This window comes from Sinohyriopsis cumingii, chromosome 1 (assembly GCF_028554795.1).
Source record: "Sinohyriopsis cumingii isolate HCF-2022 chromosome 1, ASM2855479v2, whole genome shotgun sequence".
In the NCBI taxonomy this organism is placed as follows: Eukaryota; Metazoa; Mollusca; class Bivalvia; order Unionida; family Unionidae; genus Sinohyriopsis; species Sinohyriopsis cumingii.
Window position 1 is genome coordinate 26,243,164 of NC_142961.1, and position 17,406 is coordinate 26,260,569.

The window sequence follows — 17,406 nt, forward strand, 5'->3', positions numbered from 1 at the left end:
AGTGCAGTTTTATTTCAAAGTTTTTGGCTTCCTGTCATGGTACCTTTGAATTTCTCCACTCCAAACCCAAGACTGTATATACAGTTTTTAACAGCCAAAAACGTTGTTGCCAAAAATATCACCAGATCGTATGTTTTTTGCTAATAAGGAAAAAATTCACCCTTGACAGACACATTGAATTACCAGTTCACAAACAGGCAATTTTTCAGACATAGAAAATCTTAAAACAACATGCATAACAGCTATAATGTGACACAAAATTAATGCATGACACTGTAATCTCATATAACCATCATCTTTTTATGAAACAATCACGTGTATATGATGCTACAGATGGGAATGCCGCTATAAGATGAATGGTATCAATTTATCAACAATTTGTTTTTATTGAAATTAATTTGTCAGATAAATGAGATTAAACTCTCTCTCTCTCTCTCTCTCATATATATATATATATATATATATATATATATATATATATATATATATATATATATATATATATATATATATATATATACATGGTAATGACAGTAGCATACATGTGACAGAAGCAAGTTCTCAAACCAGTAGATTTAAACATTTACACATTTTTATCAAAAGAATGGCCTCTAACCAAGTAGATTTGCAATCAACATAAATTTCATGTTCTTCAAAGGAATAGAAAATAAAATGAGTGCATTTGTTGCTATAATATATCATTTGCTACATAGTTTAATAAAACAGCATGTTTTAAACGTTAATTTAGATTCTGATGGCAAAGTTACAATAATAATTAATTAATAGGAGTCAGTATATTGTCAATTAATGAACAAGGAAGAGTTATCTATCATTTAATTGTAAAGATTTTTAAAAATATGAAATCTATTAGCATTTGTAGTTTACTTCACAAGACAATTGATGACATTCGCTGTGATTATTAAGCTTAAGACTTAACAAGCTCTCTGTAGTTTTCTGGTACACATTTCCCCCTGAATCACTTTGTATTTTGTGAAGAATGGAGCATGTCCTGTCGCCATCAGCAATAGAATGTTGTAATGACAGGACAAGTATGCTCAGCAAAGAGGTTCTACCGGTAGCTTCAGGGCATGTAGACTAATCTCCAACACTCATCCAAGTTACGTTCACTCCACAGACGAAGTTCTTAATTTAAATTTAAGATATATTCCTGAGTTTGATCCTCAGGATTCTTTCTCTTCTTAACTTGGGTCAAAAAGTATGTTGGCAGGTTTCACCACTGTAAATTAAAAAAAAAAGATTGATTGAAAGTTGAAATAATCTAATTTTTAAAAAAACTTGATGTATTTATGCATTTATGAATAATTTATCCCAACTTTAAAATGAATTAACTTATAACATATTAATAACTGATATATTTTATATAGTGATTGAACTTAATTTATGTGCATGAAAATTTCAAATGGTTTATGAAGTAAAAACGATGAATAACCTTGGAACATACAGCACAAACTCAAGACCTTTGCTACTCACCTGCACACACCTAAACTCTGAACCGATCATTGTTGAAATTGTAATATATCATAGTGGTTTCTTAGCATACGGATAATGCATACATTTCAATATTTTGCCAAGAATTTAAAAAAATATGTAAGAGCTGCCATTAAATATACCACTTAAAACATTTTCAACAATACAGTAACAATTAAACATGACAAAAAGATCAAAATATTTGATTTGTCTGTCCAAAACAAATTTTAAGGTTGTTCACTCCCTCCTATCTCCTCTCTGCCAATGGTCGGCCAATTTTCATCAAAGGATTAGATGACATCATGGCTGCAGTTTATTCCTTTAGTTTTTACAACATCTCAAAAAAAACATCCCACATTTGGCCTTAAAATCCCCAAATTCCAACAGTACGGTAATCAATTAACAGCTTGTTGTGAAAACATCACCTGTTTATGAAGACTTCTAATCCTATTGCTCTGCCATGTATCGCTGCACCAGTGGAACATTTCCCATCCCCAGTAGACATATTCTGGCTGATTTCTCTAATATTATTTGTGTTTTTTTAAAATTATTTTTATCAAAAATTCATATAATTTTCAAAAGCAATAGATTTCAAATATAAAATGATATGTGTTGTAGACAGCCTTTAAAATTGTAATTTTAGCCTACTGCTGGTAGAATCACATGTATGCCATAGTTTCAAAAACAGTATCCAGGTGCTAAGTGAAGATTGAGGGAGAGTGGGATTTCCCATGAACAGATATTGGTTCAATAAAGGATGTAAGGTTGGGGTTCCCATAAGCAGATATTGGCTACACACTTTTTCTAAGGAAGAAATTGTTCATGTCCTGTAGCTGTACATATGGTTATATGGTATGGATCTTAATAGTTTCAGTCATATGGCCCTAGTTTGATCTTTCACTCCTGGCCTCACCTCCAGGGATGTAGAATTTCCAAAATGTGTTGGCACAATTGACACACATGATAGTACTATTATTATAAAGTTTCTAGCTTCATTAATGTAGAAGTTAAATACTGTTACAACATGACTTGCACTTGAGATGGATTTAAGTGAAGGAAAGTTGTGCAGTCACCCTCGCTTGTACATACCTGTCTGACTCCACTGGCATGACAATGTTGAGACATTTGGAGTCGAGCCTGGATGCGGCAGATGGGCGTCAGGTCCTACTGCACCTGTGCTGATGCCCTGTGCTGTCCACACAGTTCTTGCCATTTGCCTTCATAGCAATGAGGATGGGCATATTTGCTTGGCCAACTGATCTGCCAGAGAGGACTTTTCGGTGGGGGCCATGGATAAAAATGTGGTTCACAATATGGTCACATAGTCATAGAACAGGGTATTAGTAGTTTCCTGTCTTGTTATTTAAATCAGTATTAATTATGTTCTTTTTCTGTATAATCAGAGAACAAGGTTGGGCTGGGTTGCTAGAAGAAATAGAGCTGGAGATCACCCGTATATCAAGCAGAAATCTTGGCAGAGATGATAGGTAAATGCATCATAAAATTTCAGTCATTTAAAAGCCATCATTTAATTTTTGTAATATGCTAGTATAGTTGTTGTTCTGTCTCAAAATGTTGGGGATAATTTATGTATACAGAAATTCTTTAATGACATAACATTTGGATACATTGGTGCTTTATCATTTGAATTTACTTATACATTGGTTTATTTTTATAACAAATTACTCAGAATTCATTCATTTTTGCTGGTCTTGTGGATTTGTAGAAATTTATATTTTAGTAGAAACTTTGTTTTTGGACAGAGAAAAGGGTTCCTTTTTGTCCATAGATGGGTGATTATTCATTGTGTTTTAGTGAATTCATTGAAGTTCAGTTTGCAGATAAAATTGTTTACACTCCAGTTGACTAGATCAGGAGTTTTACTGTAAACTTAGTTCAGATTTATCTGTCAAATTTGATTAGAACATTTGATAATAAAAGCTGATATACATTTGGAAGGCTAGTAATCAGACTACAAATAACACTGGTGGTGTGGGTTTGGGAAATCCCACCAGGGGGTCACCATCCTATACACTGGTGTAGATAGGGAAATTTCACCAAGGGTCACAATCCTATGCACTGTTGTGAGGTAGGGAAATCCCACCAGGGGGTCAAAATTTGTGCATTTGTGAGATTGCTATATAAAGTATTTTCAATAGATTCTTAGTTCCTCAAAGTTTACACTTAGAATGCTGGAAAATGTGTTTTTTACATTTAAACTGCCAGAATCATTGCAGACATTCATGACAATATAGGCATAATAATGTTATTTATGGCGTCACTCAGTATGCATATGTAGGGTGGGTGTATCACATACAACCAGGGCCTCCACTAGGTTTTGCATTTGTTGCCAGATGTGAAAGAATTTTGAAAGTGGCGCTATTTTACTGACTGGCAAAAGTTGCTGGTTAAATTTTTTTTTATAAAGTCTTTATTTTTCATTGAAAAAAGTGACTATGGCCACTTAATGCCTGTTTTCACTGTATGGTAGATGATAAATAATACATTATTCGCACATGATGGCAGCTAACTGCAAGCTGTCAATCAGTTTTGAAAAGCAATTAAATGTGACTAGAGGAAATAAAGGAATGGCGGGGATATACTCTATTGTTGAAAAGGTTGACAAAAAAATTTGGTGTCATTTGCAAATGTTGTTAATTTGCAAACTGTGAGTGTGAGACGCACTTGGGACTGCTTAGTGTTATAGGGATTATTTACTTAGATAAAAAGTATTGTGGCCTGAACTTAACTGAGTAACACAGGATGCCAGTTGTCAATTCTAAAGGGCCCAAGTCGCTTATATCAATGAAAAATTAAAAATCTGCTTTATAAAACAAGTCTGTTCAAGCACAAAGGGGGCCCCAAGTGGCCGAGTGGTCTAAAGCGCTCTTCGTTACGGATCACTGCCATCTCACCTCTGTCTGCGGTGGTTCGAGTCTAAGATTCAGCCAATGTGGGCATGTGAGAAAGCTTGCCAGTAGCTTCTCGTGGGTCGGTGGTTCTTTCCGGGGTTTTCCGGGTTCTTCCTCCACCATTAATACTGGCCGCCATGTATAGCCTATCGTGCTGAAAAATGGCGTTAAACCCCACAACAACAACAACAACAACAAGCACAAAGACTATGGTTAATCTAGCTCTGAGAAACACAGACTTATTTATATCTAGCTACATCTGAGGCAGCTACCAGGTTACTTGTTGCATCTATTTCTACTGCAGACTGAGATGGGTTCAATTGCCAGAATCTGATCAAAACAAACGTAAGAAATTCTATAAGTATGTCTACTCTGACAAATGTAATGAGAATTTCTATTGATGGGCCCAGTGTTGAGAATTTTTATTTCAGGAAGGCATTTAACAAATGGTCTTGGCAAAAAATGAGGCAGATATTGATGAAATGTCAGTGACATTGTTCATAAAGACTAAGCAGTATTTTGTATAAAGAAACATTCTTATTCATTCTTGCTTTTCATGTTTTACATTAAACTTCACTTGTATATAATGGTATTGTTATATTAATAATTATTCTTGTGCTTTTAAATGTAATAAAAACATGTAAAAACTGTTTTATAGTCATGTTTATATAGGTTAAAAATAGGGCCAATATACATTATGCATCTGTTTAAGTCCCTGCATCATGGCATTAAATGGCTCCTTTGGCTGAAAAGTGGCTCCAAATTTTTAATTTGGCAAATTTCAGGGTGCAAAGAAAAGTATTTCTAAGAGATGCCCTGCAGACTATGTCACAGTTATAGGAATGAGTGAAATAATAGTCTCCATTGGGAGGGATGAGTCATCTGTACTTGCAATGAGTGCATTTATGTGGAAAAGGTGCATCTCACATGGCCTTTTTTTTAACACACAATGTCACACGTGTAGGAATGAGAAATAACAGTCTGCATTGAAGTGGTCTGAGTGATCTATAGTGTCACTGAATACACTTGTTTGGGATAGGTGTATCTGACATAGGAAACTGTCATATATGTATCAGAAATAATGGTCTACAGTTTAAAAGGTCTAATTTTTAGATATTATGATTGCTATTTGACAATGTAAACAGAAATGTTCAAATGTTTTTGATATTAAATGTGGTCATTTGAGGGTAAAAGAAATGTTTCTGTATTTGTATAATGATTGAAAGTTTCATTGAAAAGTGAAGCCCATTGTGTGTAATATTCTGTGTGTACTTTCAGCGTCATTACAGCCCATTGTGTGTAATATTCTGTGTGTACTTTCAGAGTCATTACAGCCCATAGTGTGTAATAGTCTGTGTTTACTTTCAGAGTCATTAGAGCCCATTGTGTGTAATATTCTCAGTGTCTTATACTTTTCAGAGTCATTACAGATCATGCGAAAGAATCCAGATTCCCATATCTGGATGAAGATGTTGTAGAATTTCTCAGTTCCCTACCTCTCAATCAGAAGGTATGACAATGGCATAAGCATTATTATTTTCAACAAAATTTCATTCTGAGATGTACTGACTGTCTTGATAAGTACAGCACAACTCAGACACCTCTCACATACATGCCAACCATTACGCTTTTGGCATAATCAATCCACTTTTTTTCCATGAATTACGCCTTACGCGTATCTGTATTCGGATCACATGTTTTCGGTATATCCCCCTCCCAACAAATTAATTTGTTTTCTCATACAAGCACCTTTGGACGCCTCTACACCATTCTCAATGAAGCGCCTTTCAATGCCTGCTGTAAACACCAGCCATTTTGAGCGGGTTTTTGTAGTGCCACCTTTGGGGAAAACCCCCTATTAGATACCCCATTCATTGCTATGAATGACCATTACATCAAATCATGTGGTCGCTCTTTATGCTCTGGTTGAAATCTGCTATTTAAAGTAACTGGGTCTTATTCTCCACTCTCCAAAATGGAGGTCATGGATTTCCTTCAGTACTTACTCGAGTTTTTACGATTAGAATTGCAACTATGAAAGCTTCAGTAACTTAGGTAAAGACTCTGATATTTTTGTAGGCACCAATTAGTTTTTATGAATTATCAAATTCAGATGACTTAGTGATGTAGACACAGACAAAGAACTTGCAAATTTCGAGTATGAGAAATGGCAGCTATGGTTGGTCACGCGGCTTCACTGACTTGACAGTGAATGAATTCTCTTAGGATTTTAAAGCACATAAAAATTCTTCCTTGAAAAATAATTACACAGCTATAACGATCGGACTTTACTCTTAAATTTTTCCATGCATAATAGTTGTGTACCAAAAATGTAAAATGGTTAAAATTGCTGTTAAACGTAACATACACTGCACTGCTTGACAGTGTGTATGGAGTCGAATAGGTAACATGTGTTCTATTTATAGCGCACTGCACTGGGTAACTTTGCTATATGTGTATCAAAGAGCTAAAAAGCCATGCACTCTTTTAGAGTTTGTGTAAGAGACTTTGACAACGAAAAGGGCAAAGGTAGAGTGCTCTTCTTTCATTACCAGAATTAACAGTAGATTCCACTGGAGAAAACATGTTTTTATTTGCTTGATAATGCTTTGAGTAAATATAACTGTGAGAGATTATTCAGTATTATTAACATAAATAAAACTGAATTCAGATCCATGCTGAGTAACCCAGCACTTAGTGCTCTACTAGTGTGCAAAACATCCATAGTCTCAGCTGGTACAAAGTGTTTTGAAATGCAGTGCGAGTCTTTTGCTTTTTAAAGCTCATAATGTTATATACAAAAACTCAAAGCAGTAATTGATGTTAAAAGTCCAGAGGGATAAATAAATCATTTTGTACATATGCTCATTGAATTTTTATCATGTTATATGTGGATTACTCTTTTTCTGCTTGGATTACTCTTTTTGTCCACTCATGGATTACACTTTTTCCTTTTTAGGGGTTGGCACGTATGCTCTCACAAGGAAACAAAATTGGCTTCTAAAGAAAGGTGGTTCAATTGTGACAGTAATTTGTGTTTTTTCAGGATTTTTGAAAAAGAAATTATATTTTTAAAAAACTGAATGCTAAATAATCAAATAAAGGCATTTACATAATTTCAGTATGAAAAGAAAGAGTGTGATAATTGATGAATTTCAATCATAAATGTAAAAGCAATTAATTACAGTTACTTGTAATTTTCAGCCTTTTTGTGTGCAGTCCAAGTTCATTCTTCTGGGGATTTAAAATTACAAAGGCTATGCATTGCCCTCGGAGGAAAATTTTGTTTCAGTATCAATCAAAATCTTACAATCACCCCCCCCCCACTTCATACAGTTAATTTTCATCTGCATATTTTCATGAAGAGGTATTGTCATACCCACCATCAGTTGGTCCATACATCTATCCATCAGTTGGTCCATACCCACCATCAGTTGGTCCATACATCTATCCATCAGTTGGTCCATACATCTATCCATTAGTTGGTCCATACATCTATCCATCAGTTGGTCCATACATCTATCCATCAGTTGGTCCATACATCTATCCATCAGTTGGTCCATACCCACCATCAGTTGGTCCATACATCTATCCATCAGTTGGTCCATACATCTATCCATCAGTTGGTCCATACATCTATCCATCAGTTGGTCCATACATCTATCCATCAGTTGGTCCATACATCTATCCATCAGTTGGTCCATACATCTATCCATCAGTTGGTCCATACATCTATCCATCAGTTGGTCCATACCCACCATCAGTTGGTCCATACATCTATCCATCAGTTGGTCCATACATCTATCCATCAGTTGGTCCATACATCTATCCATCAGTTGGTCCATACCCACCATCAGTTGGTCCATACATCTATCCATCAGTTGGTCCATACATCTATCCATCAGTTGGTCCATACATCTATCCATCAGTTGGTCCATACATCTATCCATCAGTTGGTCCATACATCTATCCATCAGTTGGTCCATACATCTATCCATCAGTTGGTCCATACATCTATCCATCAGTTGGTCCATACATCTATCCATCAGTTGGTCCATACATCTATCCATCAGTTGGTCCATACATCTATCCATCAGTTGGTCCATACATCTATCCATCAGTTGGTCCATACATCTATCCATCAGTTGGTCCATACATCTATCCATCAGTTGGTCCATACATCTATCCATAACCACACCTCCTAAATTGCTGGGTGGAATTTCACCAAACATGATATGACACATTGATTATTCATCGAGTGACCATCTACAAGTGGGATATGACTTTTGGGCTTCTGTTCTGTGATCTCTTAGAAGGGGTCAAAGATCAAGTATACAGTTATTGCATTTATTATAATATATTTATTTGAAGGGGTCAGAGATCAAGTATATTTATTGCAATTATGGTAATTAGATATTTTTTTAACAAACTTTTTATGTAACAATGATAGGAGGAGGATGCACAGTAAATGTAACAGATTCTGGTTATGACCCATGGGTCAAAGGTAAAGAAAGCAGAGAGGAGTTAAAAAAAAGCATGGTGATTTGAAATGGTAAGCCATTGAATTAGCTCTAGTTTCAACTGGAGCCATTAATAAAGCCATTAAACTTTTTCCATACCACTGACCTGTATATCTTCTCCATAAATGTGCCTTGCCTCCACAGTGACTGATAAATTGGCTTGCACTGCTATCCACTATTGTGGATATATCCACTTCTTAGTTATTTGTGTTAGTCCTCAGTCATGGATAGTTATGCTATGTATGTTTATGTTACAGAGGATTTTATTCATCAATAATGAGCAGTAAAAAGTACATTTAACCAATCAAAACAGAGTTAATAATTGATGGTTCCTGCTGTGAAAGATGTCATATACTAATCATAGCTGCTAAACACAGGGATTGTCTGGAATTTTTCTAACACATATTTAACACGTGCAGTTATTAACACTGGAAACATTTTCTTTTGCTTGCGATTTGGAATCGTAAATTTTCAGGGTTTTCAGATGACAAAATTAATAATATTGATTTAGAACTTGTAACAGTTAATTTGAATCCTCATTTTTGTCCAGACTCAGAAATTAAGAAAAAATCAGATGAAAAGAAGATGGTGTAGCGTGGATAAGAGATTCACATCCTCTGCAGGTCACCGAGTTCATTGAAAGCATTGATCTTACTTTCATTCTGAGTAAGAGGAGAAAAAGAAAGATTTCTTTTTATAATATTTTCTCTTGGTTTTAAATGAAAGAATTGTGGCTGAAACTAAGAACTATGGATCAAAATGTTTGAAGGAGAAGCCAACAATGTTTGATAGAAGCAAGACAATGCATGGTGTCCCTTATGTACAAGCAGTGTGATGGTCATCTTTTTGTAAAACATAATTGCTTTTACAAATATCATCAAAGCAACTACAGTAGTCCCCCTCTTGAACGGCCCCCCTGACCAGCGGCCACCCGCTCCTTACGGCCAGAATCCATTGGCACCGACGAGTTTGTGTTCAAAAGTACCCCTCGCGAAAGGCCACCCGGCTAACGCGACCAGCGGCCAGCATATTACTGCAAAATTATAAAATTTACCCCTCACAAGCGGCCGCATTTTATTTGAATATGTATCCAGAACCAGTATTGTATTCATAACATGTGTTAAGTAATCCGATTTCTGTTTCCCGATGTCAGGTTTTCGTCACTGAAAGAAGTGTTGAGTAAAGTACATTTACCACTAAGGTTAATATTGTATCATTTACGCCTCACGAGAAGCCAAATCTATTCCATAAAAACCGAGAAAGACTCAAATTTTAATCCATACAAAAGGGTACGTACATGTAATCCAATTAGCCTTACTGCTGTGTTATCATAAGATGTCCGGTTTAGTCACTCTGATAATTGTTAAGATTACAATTATCGAACAGTAGTAACAGCTGAGAAGTGGCAGTATCGATGTACAATACCCAAGCCAGCAGGAAAATGGTTTAATAGTCTTTATGGCTTCCCTTAGTAAGATGTTGAGCTTGTTCACTTTGGTAATCAGTGGCTATTACTACTGACAATAATTGTCAAAATTACGAATCCTAGCGGCCGCGAGGTCAAATCTGCGTGATGTTAATGGTACATATCGAAGCCGTTTTGGCTTCTCTCACTTAGTGTAAAGAAATGTATAAAAACAATAGGGTACCAGACTGCGACTAACGAATCATGTGACAAGATAACTTCCTTTAAAATCACACGGCAATTTGTTTAGATGCATACAAAATTGTTTTATCAGTATTGTAGTTGGCAACATGAATAACTTAATGCAAAAAGATCAACATGTCATTGAGGAAAATAAAAATTCTCAGTTTAGAGGAGAATGTGAAAGTAATTCAACTGACAGGTGGGGGAGGGGAGGTCGTCGAGGATCCTTGTAGAAAACTAACGTCGGGAAGACTAAGATAAACAACAGAGGCGTAGCTGGGGGGGGAAGGGGGGTACATATGTCCCCGGGCGCCAAGGTACAGGGGCGCCAAAATGAGGCTTACAACGTTACATTATAATAAGTAAACAAGGGTAATATTCAAAAATGTGATTAAACAGGGAGGGGGCTGGGGCGCCAATTTTATAGTTCGTCCCCGGGCGCAAAATATCATAGCTATGTCTCTGATAAACAATATCGTGAAAGATAATGAAACAATTCTGCAGAAGTAGAAAGGTGAAATGGACGGAGAAAGGAAGATTGTTTGAGCCAGGAGACGTTTGTATCCTGATTTGAAAGACAAGAAAAAGCAAAAATTTTGTCAGTTGAATTGGGATATGACGACTTTACCGCAAGTAACGGATGGTTACACAGATTTCAAGTGGACACAATATCAAGTCTTCTGTCATTAGCGGCGAATCAGCTGATGTTAATAATGAAGTTGTCAAAGATTGGAACAAAAGACTAAACGATATATGCAGGGGATATGACAGCAAGGATATTTTTAATGTGACGAGACTGGTTTGTTTTTTAGACTGTTACCAACAAGGTGACATGATGTGAACTGTAGCATAATTATAAAGACAGTTTTAAAACTATATCAATGGTTATTCATAGCATTCTTTTGCAAATGATGACAAAGTTTGTTTTACATTTATTTCACATCATGCATGTGATAAATGATGACAAAGTTTGTTTTACAGTTATTTCACATCATGCATGTGATTTTTTAATTAAAATATTAAATATTTAAAATTAAATGTACTTGTGACTTTTTTCATATGTATTTACTGTTTGCATTTGTCATGCCCCTCTAGAAAGGCCACCCGCATTATAAGGCCACTTCCCTGCTGCATTAGGGGTGGCCTTATAAGAGGGGGACTAGTGTACAGATCTAGTCGAAGATGATGACCAATGAAACATTTGTAAATAATTATATTAATATTTATAAATAATTGCATGTAAAAATTTACAGCTTGTTATAAAACTGTGACAAATTTTGGTGTTACAAAAACATTGTGTTTTATGTTCAATTCATGGATTTTTATCAATCTTGTGGAAGTCAGTGGGATAAAAGATTCACACAGACAAAAGGTATTTATAGGTTATATACATTTATGGGTTTAGTATATAAATGCAGTGATATAAAAGGAAAATAACTTGGCCCAAATCATCAGCTAAAAAGTTATCATTTGGCAATAGTAGTCAGCATCCAAACCAGCTGCAGTAATGACTTAAGCAGCTGGGTCATTTAGAACAGCACTGGTACTTAAAGAGTTCACATGAGCAAAAGCATTATTGCCTTTTCTTTTCTTTCAGGCTGATTTGTCCTTTCCACGTGGTCTTGGGGAGAAGTTGCTTCTCCGACTGGCTGCCATAAGGCTTGGACTTGTGAAGACTTCTACCTTTCCTAAACGAGCGATACAGTTTGGTTCTAGAATCGCCAAGATGGAGAATAGCAAAGAGAAAGCTAGTGATACATGTGATAGACTTATAGACTGATGACATCATAATTTAAATGTTGAGATAATAAAGTTAATAGATGTAATAAATTTTGCCTAAAAATGATGTAGTACAACATCCCTTTATTCTTTTATTTCCTACATACAAGGCATTTATGCTGGCATTATTTCTTTCCCCTCCAGCCCATGACTGCTTCTCTCTCTACATCCCTTACAACATTATTGTCCTTGTTACTGCTGTTGTTACATTTCACATATGGTTTTCTTCAGATTGGCTACTGCTCCAGTGGCCTAGTGGATAGAGCGTCCTCTTTGAATGTAGGAGGTTGTGGGTTTGATCCCCGGCTGAGTCATACCAAAGACTTATAAAAATGGTACTAACAGCTGCCTCACTTGGCATTCAGCATTAAGAGGTTAGTGTTAGGACTAGTCAACCTGGTGTCAGGATAATGTAACTGGGTGGGACATCATGCTACATGTCTGTGGCATGATGCCCCAATGCTGTACATCACTATAAACTGCCACATTGCAGACATTGTAGCGATATGACTGAAAGTTTTAAAGCTCCATTAAAAACCCAAATCACATCATACCTCTGCAAAAGAGCCTGTTAATTGGTGGGATTTCATGCATATGAGTCATGCATCCCATTTTTAATCGAATTTGAAATACGGGCTTATATTATCAAGATTTTGAACAAGTTTATGTAATGAGTGATATTCACACCTACTAATGAGGTGACCTTGCATCTGATTGACTGATCTTGTTACCAGTTCGAAAGCCATATTTATGAATTTTTTCAACTTGGAATGTAGGTGTATGTGATTAAGATCTCACAATAGTATGACAATGAGTGGGATCTGTTCATCTCAGTGAGGTGACCTTGCATCTAATTGGCTGATCTTGTTACCACTCTTAGAGTCGTATTCAAACCATTTTGGATTCAATTTAATGAAAATCAGTAAATAAGCTGACGACAGTAAAGAACTCAAATGAATATTATTATGCACGAGATACATGCATATTAATAAGATGAGTTTGTATCTGATTGGCTGAGCTTGTCAAGACTTTGGTGACTATTTCTGATTGGATTTTTATCAACTGGGTAATTTGGCTTATTTCATCAAGATATCCAGTGAGTTTTATTATGAGGGCGATGTGATTGAAGTGATTGACTGAGCTTCTTACCACTCAAGAGATGATATTTCTGATCCTGTTTTAATCAAATTCGATTTTTAAAAAAAGGCTAATATGATAAGGATGTTGCATCAATTTTATTTTGAGCAATATCGGTATATATTTATTAGGTGATCTTGCATTTGATTGGCTGACTTATTTGTCATTCTAGAGACTACATCTTTTTATAAGATTTTGATAAAACTTCTTAAATAGACCTGTATGATCAAGACCCAAGTTGACTATAAATATGAGTTAGGTCCATCAATATTAATGGCATGTCTTGTATCTGATTGAATGAGCTTGTCAGCACTCCAGCAACTATATTCCTGATTAGATTTTGTTCTGACTTGTTAAGAAGTATGATTATGAAAATGATATAATATTAATATTAATGGCGTATTGATATAAATGGCATATTAATGAGGTAATCTTGTATCCAATTCACTTAGTATGTTAACACTTTGGCGACAAAATTTCAAGTAGAATTTGTAATCGAAGATTTGTATATTGCAGGGATGTTCCTGGCTTTTAAAAAGTTGTCACCAAAAAAATCGCCAACCTCAATATTTTGTTGCCAATTTTCAAAAAATGTTGCCAGAACAAGTAGTGAATATTTGTCCAAGTCTCTTAATGTAATAGGCAATAAAAATTGAAAAAGATGGGATAGTTATTACTTTATTTACAACAAGCAATACAGCCAAAATATTACAAAATAAATCATTACATGACTGTTTTGCACTACTTCCATCATTTTTGCAGCCTGCATCACCATTAGTGCATAGGTATAACTGTTGTCACTTGAAATAAATGCAGTATCAAATTTAAAATATCTACTTTTCTGACATCTACAGTCTATATCTCATTTTTTTAATAGAAACATCAGGTATTAAGCAAATCTATATTATGTATATTATTTTCCAAATAATAGTTTTTTAAGGAACTTCAGTTAAAAACATTTTAATACTAAAACCCTATGATCATACTTTGCACTGTAAGATAAGTGATGTATAATGTGACCGTTGATTTCATGCATTCAGGAATTAAACCCCCCACACACACGCACTTTTATGGTTAGCTTCACAAAGCACACCTACGTCAACCAGGAGTTCACAAATTTATTTTTGCCGTGCTTTACATGCTTTGCTTGTAGTGAATTGCTTCCTAAATCCCAAGAATGATCACTAAATGCTGTACATTTTTTCTCAACAAGCAAACTATGATCTCCATTCCCACCAATGAAACTTAGTCAGCACCTGGCATGAATGTACCATATATATAAGCATTAATTACCATCATTAAATTAAAAGAAGGAATGAAGAAACATATCACAGAGCATATGTGCCCCCAAAAAACTAATTCGGAATAAATATGTTATTTAGTAAGTAGTGTTATATGCATATATGACTTAACAATAAGGAATTAAGGTGGAATATAAAATGTGGGAAATAGTTATCACCTGTATGGTAGTTTGAGACCACATTTGAACTATTAACCTAATTTCACACCCATTTTAGGCATTGTTAGTTTAACACAAAAGAGCATCGTTTATTTGTCAATCAATTGCTAGTGCTTTCACTCACTGTAGAACAGGCGGTTTCTTTGAAGTATGTCGCAGAGGCTTGAGTCTAACCTTTAGCTATTTGTGCAGTTTGGGCACAGCTGACCAGAGTATGAAATGGGGGCATGTTGGGGGGGGGATAATGCACTTCACAGGGAGAAATGGCATGTTCTTTGAGAATTTCACATGTATTGGACCCGAAAAATCAGTGAATATTTAGTGAAAATGATGCTTCAATATGCCAAAAAAATCTTCCTGATGGTAGGTCCTAATCTGCATGTTTTCAGATTCAATCTTCCAACTTGGTTTTTTAAAAAGATTTATTTTTTGCATGACACAGTAGAATAACTGTACAGTATTAACTAAATTTATTCAACGACTATTTGAATTCTTTGGAAATCTTTCTGTACATTTGAAACTTCAATACAGAAGGGGCATTTTTCATTGGAATGTATTCAGATTTCTTGGAACTATTGGAATTAAAAGGGCTTTTAGGAAATAGGAATTCATTCATCATGCTGTACGTTAATTTCATTCTTTCACTCCTGTATTTTGAGAAATAAATTATTTTCAATTATGCAAAACTTGTTTGTTTTTGATTTCTTATTGTGTAGTTTAAGTCCCTGGCAACATAACATGGGATTGATGGCAAAAGTAAAAGATAAATGAGCAAAATTAACATATATTATTTACCCCACCTGGATTCATGTTTGGTGATACATTCATTCTTCAAAATATCACAACCAGTTGTAAATGAATTGATGACTTGTGCCTTGATACATATATCACAGAACATCTGCTTTAACTTTGTATCATATCTCAGCCACGGATGCCCAAGTTTCCAGCAGTTGAGAAATGTTCGGGAACTTTTGACCCATTTATCATGTTGTAGTGTTGCACTTGAAGCATTACTACCATCACTGCATGTAGATGATGTTGGACTGTCAGGTATAACATCAGATGCAATCACTATGTTGTCTGACGAATTTGCACTAAATCCAAATGCTGTTAATTTTGTTAACTTACTCTTTGGATGAGACGATGAACACGCAACATCTAACTTACGTTTACCCATGATAAAGTTGCACTGTGGACAGTATATAATTCTGATTGCGATGTTTTCTATTTCCTTTGTATTTATACACAGCAATTGGTACTTCAAAGGTAATCAGTTTTCTCTAAGTTTCAGCAAAACTATTTTATTGGTACATTTAAAAAACAACAGAAGGATTAGCTGTCGTTCAATTAATTGTAGCTGTTTCTGTTCGCGTCTTCAGAGGATGGTTGATTGTAGGCATAGTCCAGTAGCATGACTGAGTATCACAGCATACAGTACTCAGGCCAAATGTCAGCATACATGGATTATGATGTAACAATGGACTGTAAAGATGGGTTTGTCAATACGAACAAAGGATTTGTTTTTGTAACAGATAGATTCCAGTGCATTGTGTATCCAAGTATGTGGCTTCCTTTCATGGTCCCTTTGAATTTCTCCACTCCAGTTCCATGACTGTATGTACAGATTAAACAGCCAAAAAGGCTGTCGCCCAAAAAATCGCAAGATGGTATATGTTATTGCCAATAAAGAAAAAATCGCATTTGCAACATTAGCAAAGTCCATGCTGATCCCAGCATTGTTTGGGTGCTTGTTGGCAAACAAACCATCACTTTACTGTCTTCTAATCCATCTAATCCTGCACATGACATAGTTTTTGGGCTGAAATATCAAACCTTGTACACTCAAAAGCAAACTTCATTCCACATTTTTGACATAGTCTTTAGGACAAAATACCAAACCTTGTATACTCAAAAACAAACTTCATTCCACATTTTTGACAGTCTTTAGGATGAAATACCAAACCTTGTACACTCAAAAACAAACTTCATTCCACATTTTGGAATAAAAATTCATCATCACTTTGAAACATCAAAAATCAAAGTTTGAAATGGTGCAAACTTTTGTGTTAGAGAACACCCACCTTTGTTATCAACAACAATAAAAATAATATGGAATCTTTGTCATTTCAAGAATTCCCCCACTGTTTTTAGAGTAAATGAAATCTGAGCCTCTTATTTTGGCCATATTTCACTGTATGCAGACAGTTTGAAATATGGAGACAAGGTTGGAGTTCTCATAGCAACACCCAATTGCATCATCTCAAGCTGGTTACCAGTTAAAACTGCAATTTGTTTCTACAGAAATGACAATCATTCTCAAAGTTTTGGACTCCATTGAAATCTCTCAAAGAGCATTTAATCATCATTTTGACTGCTCCTGTGGCTTAGTGGCTAGAGCATCTGCCTCGGAAGGAGGAGATCACAGGTTAGAATCCCAACCAAGTCATACTAAAGACTTATACA

General features: G+C 35.3%; 1 protein-coding gene across 2 annotated transcripts in view; it reads left to right on the forward strand.

Moving 5' to 3' along the window:
- The window catches only part of LOC149806575 (asparagine synthetase domain-containing protein 1-like), a 53,026-nt gene extending 38,880 nt beyond the window's left edge, over window positions 1-14,146 (forward strand). The window contains exons 11-13 of one of the 2 annotated variants that reach the window (XM_089954857.1): window positions 2,892-2,975; window positions 5,820-5,910; window positions 12,166-14,146. In XM_089954857.1, coding sequence (XP_089810983.1) covers window positions 2,892-2,975; window positions 5,820-5,910; window positions 12,166-12,348 — 358 coding nt within the window. In that variant the 3' untranslated portion in view covers window positions 12,349-14,146. The remainder of the gene's footprint in view (window positions 1-2,891; window positions 2,976-5,819; window positions 5,911-12,165) is intronic. The other variant, XM_089954863.1, reaches the window with a different exon arrangement.
- The last annotated feature ends 3,260 nt before the right edge of the window (window positions 14,147-17,406 follow it).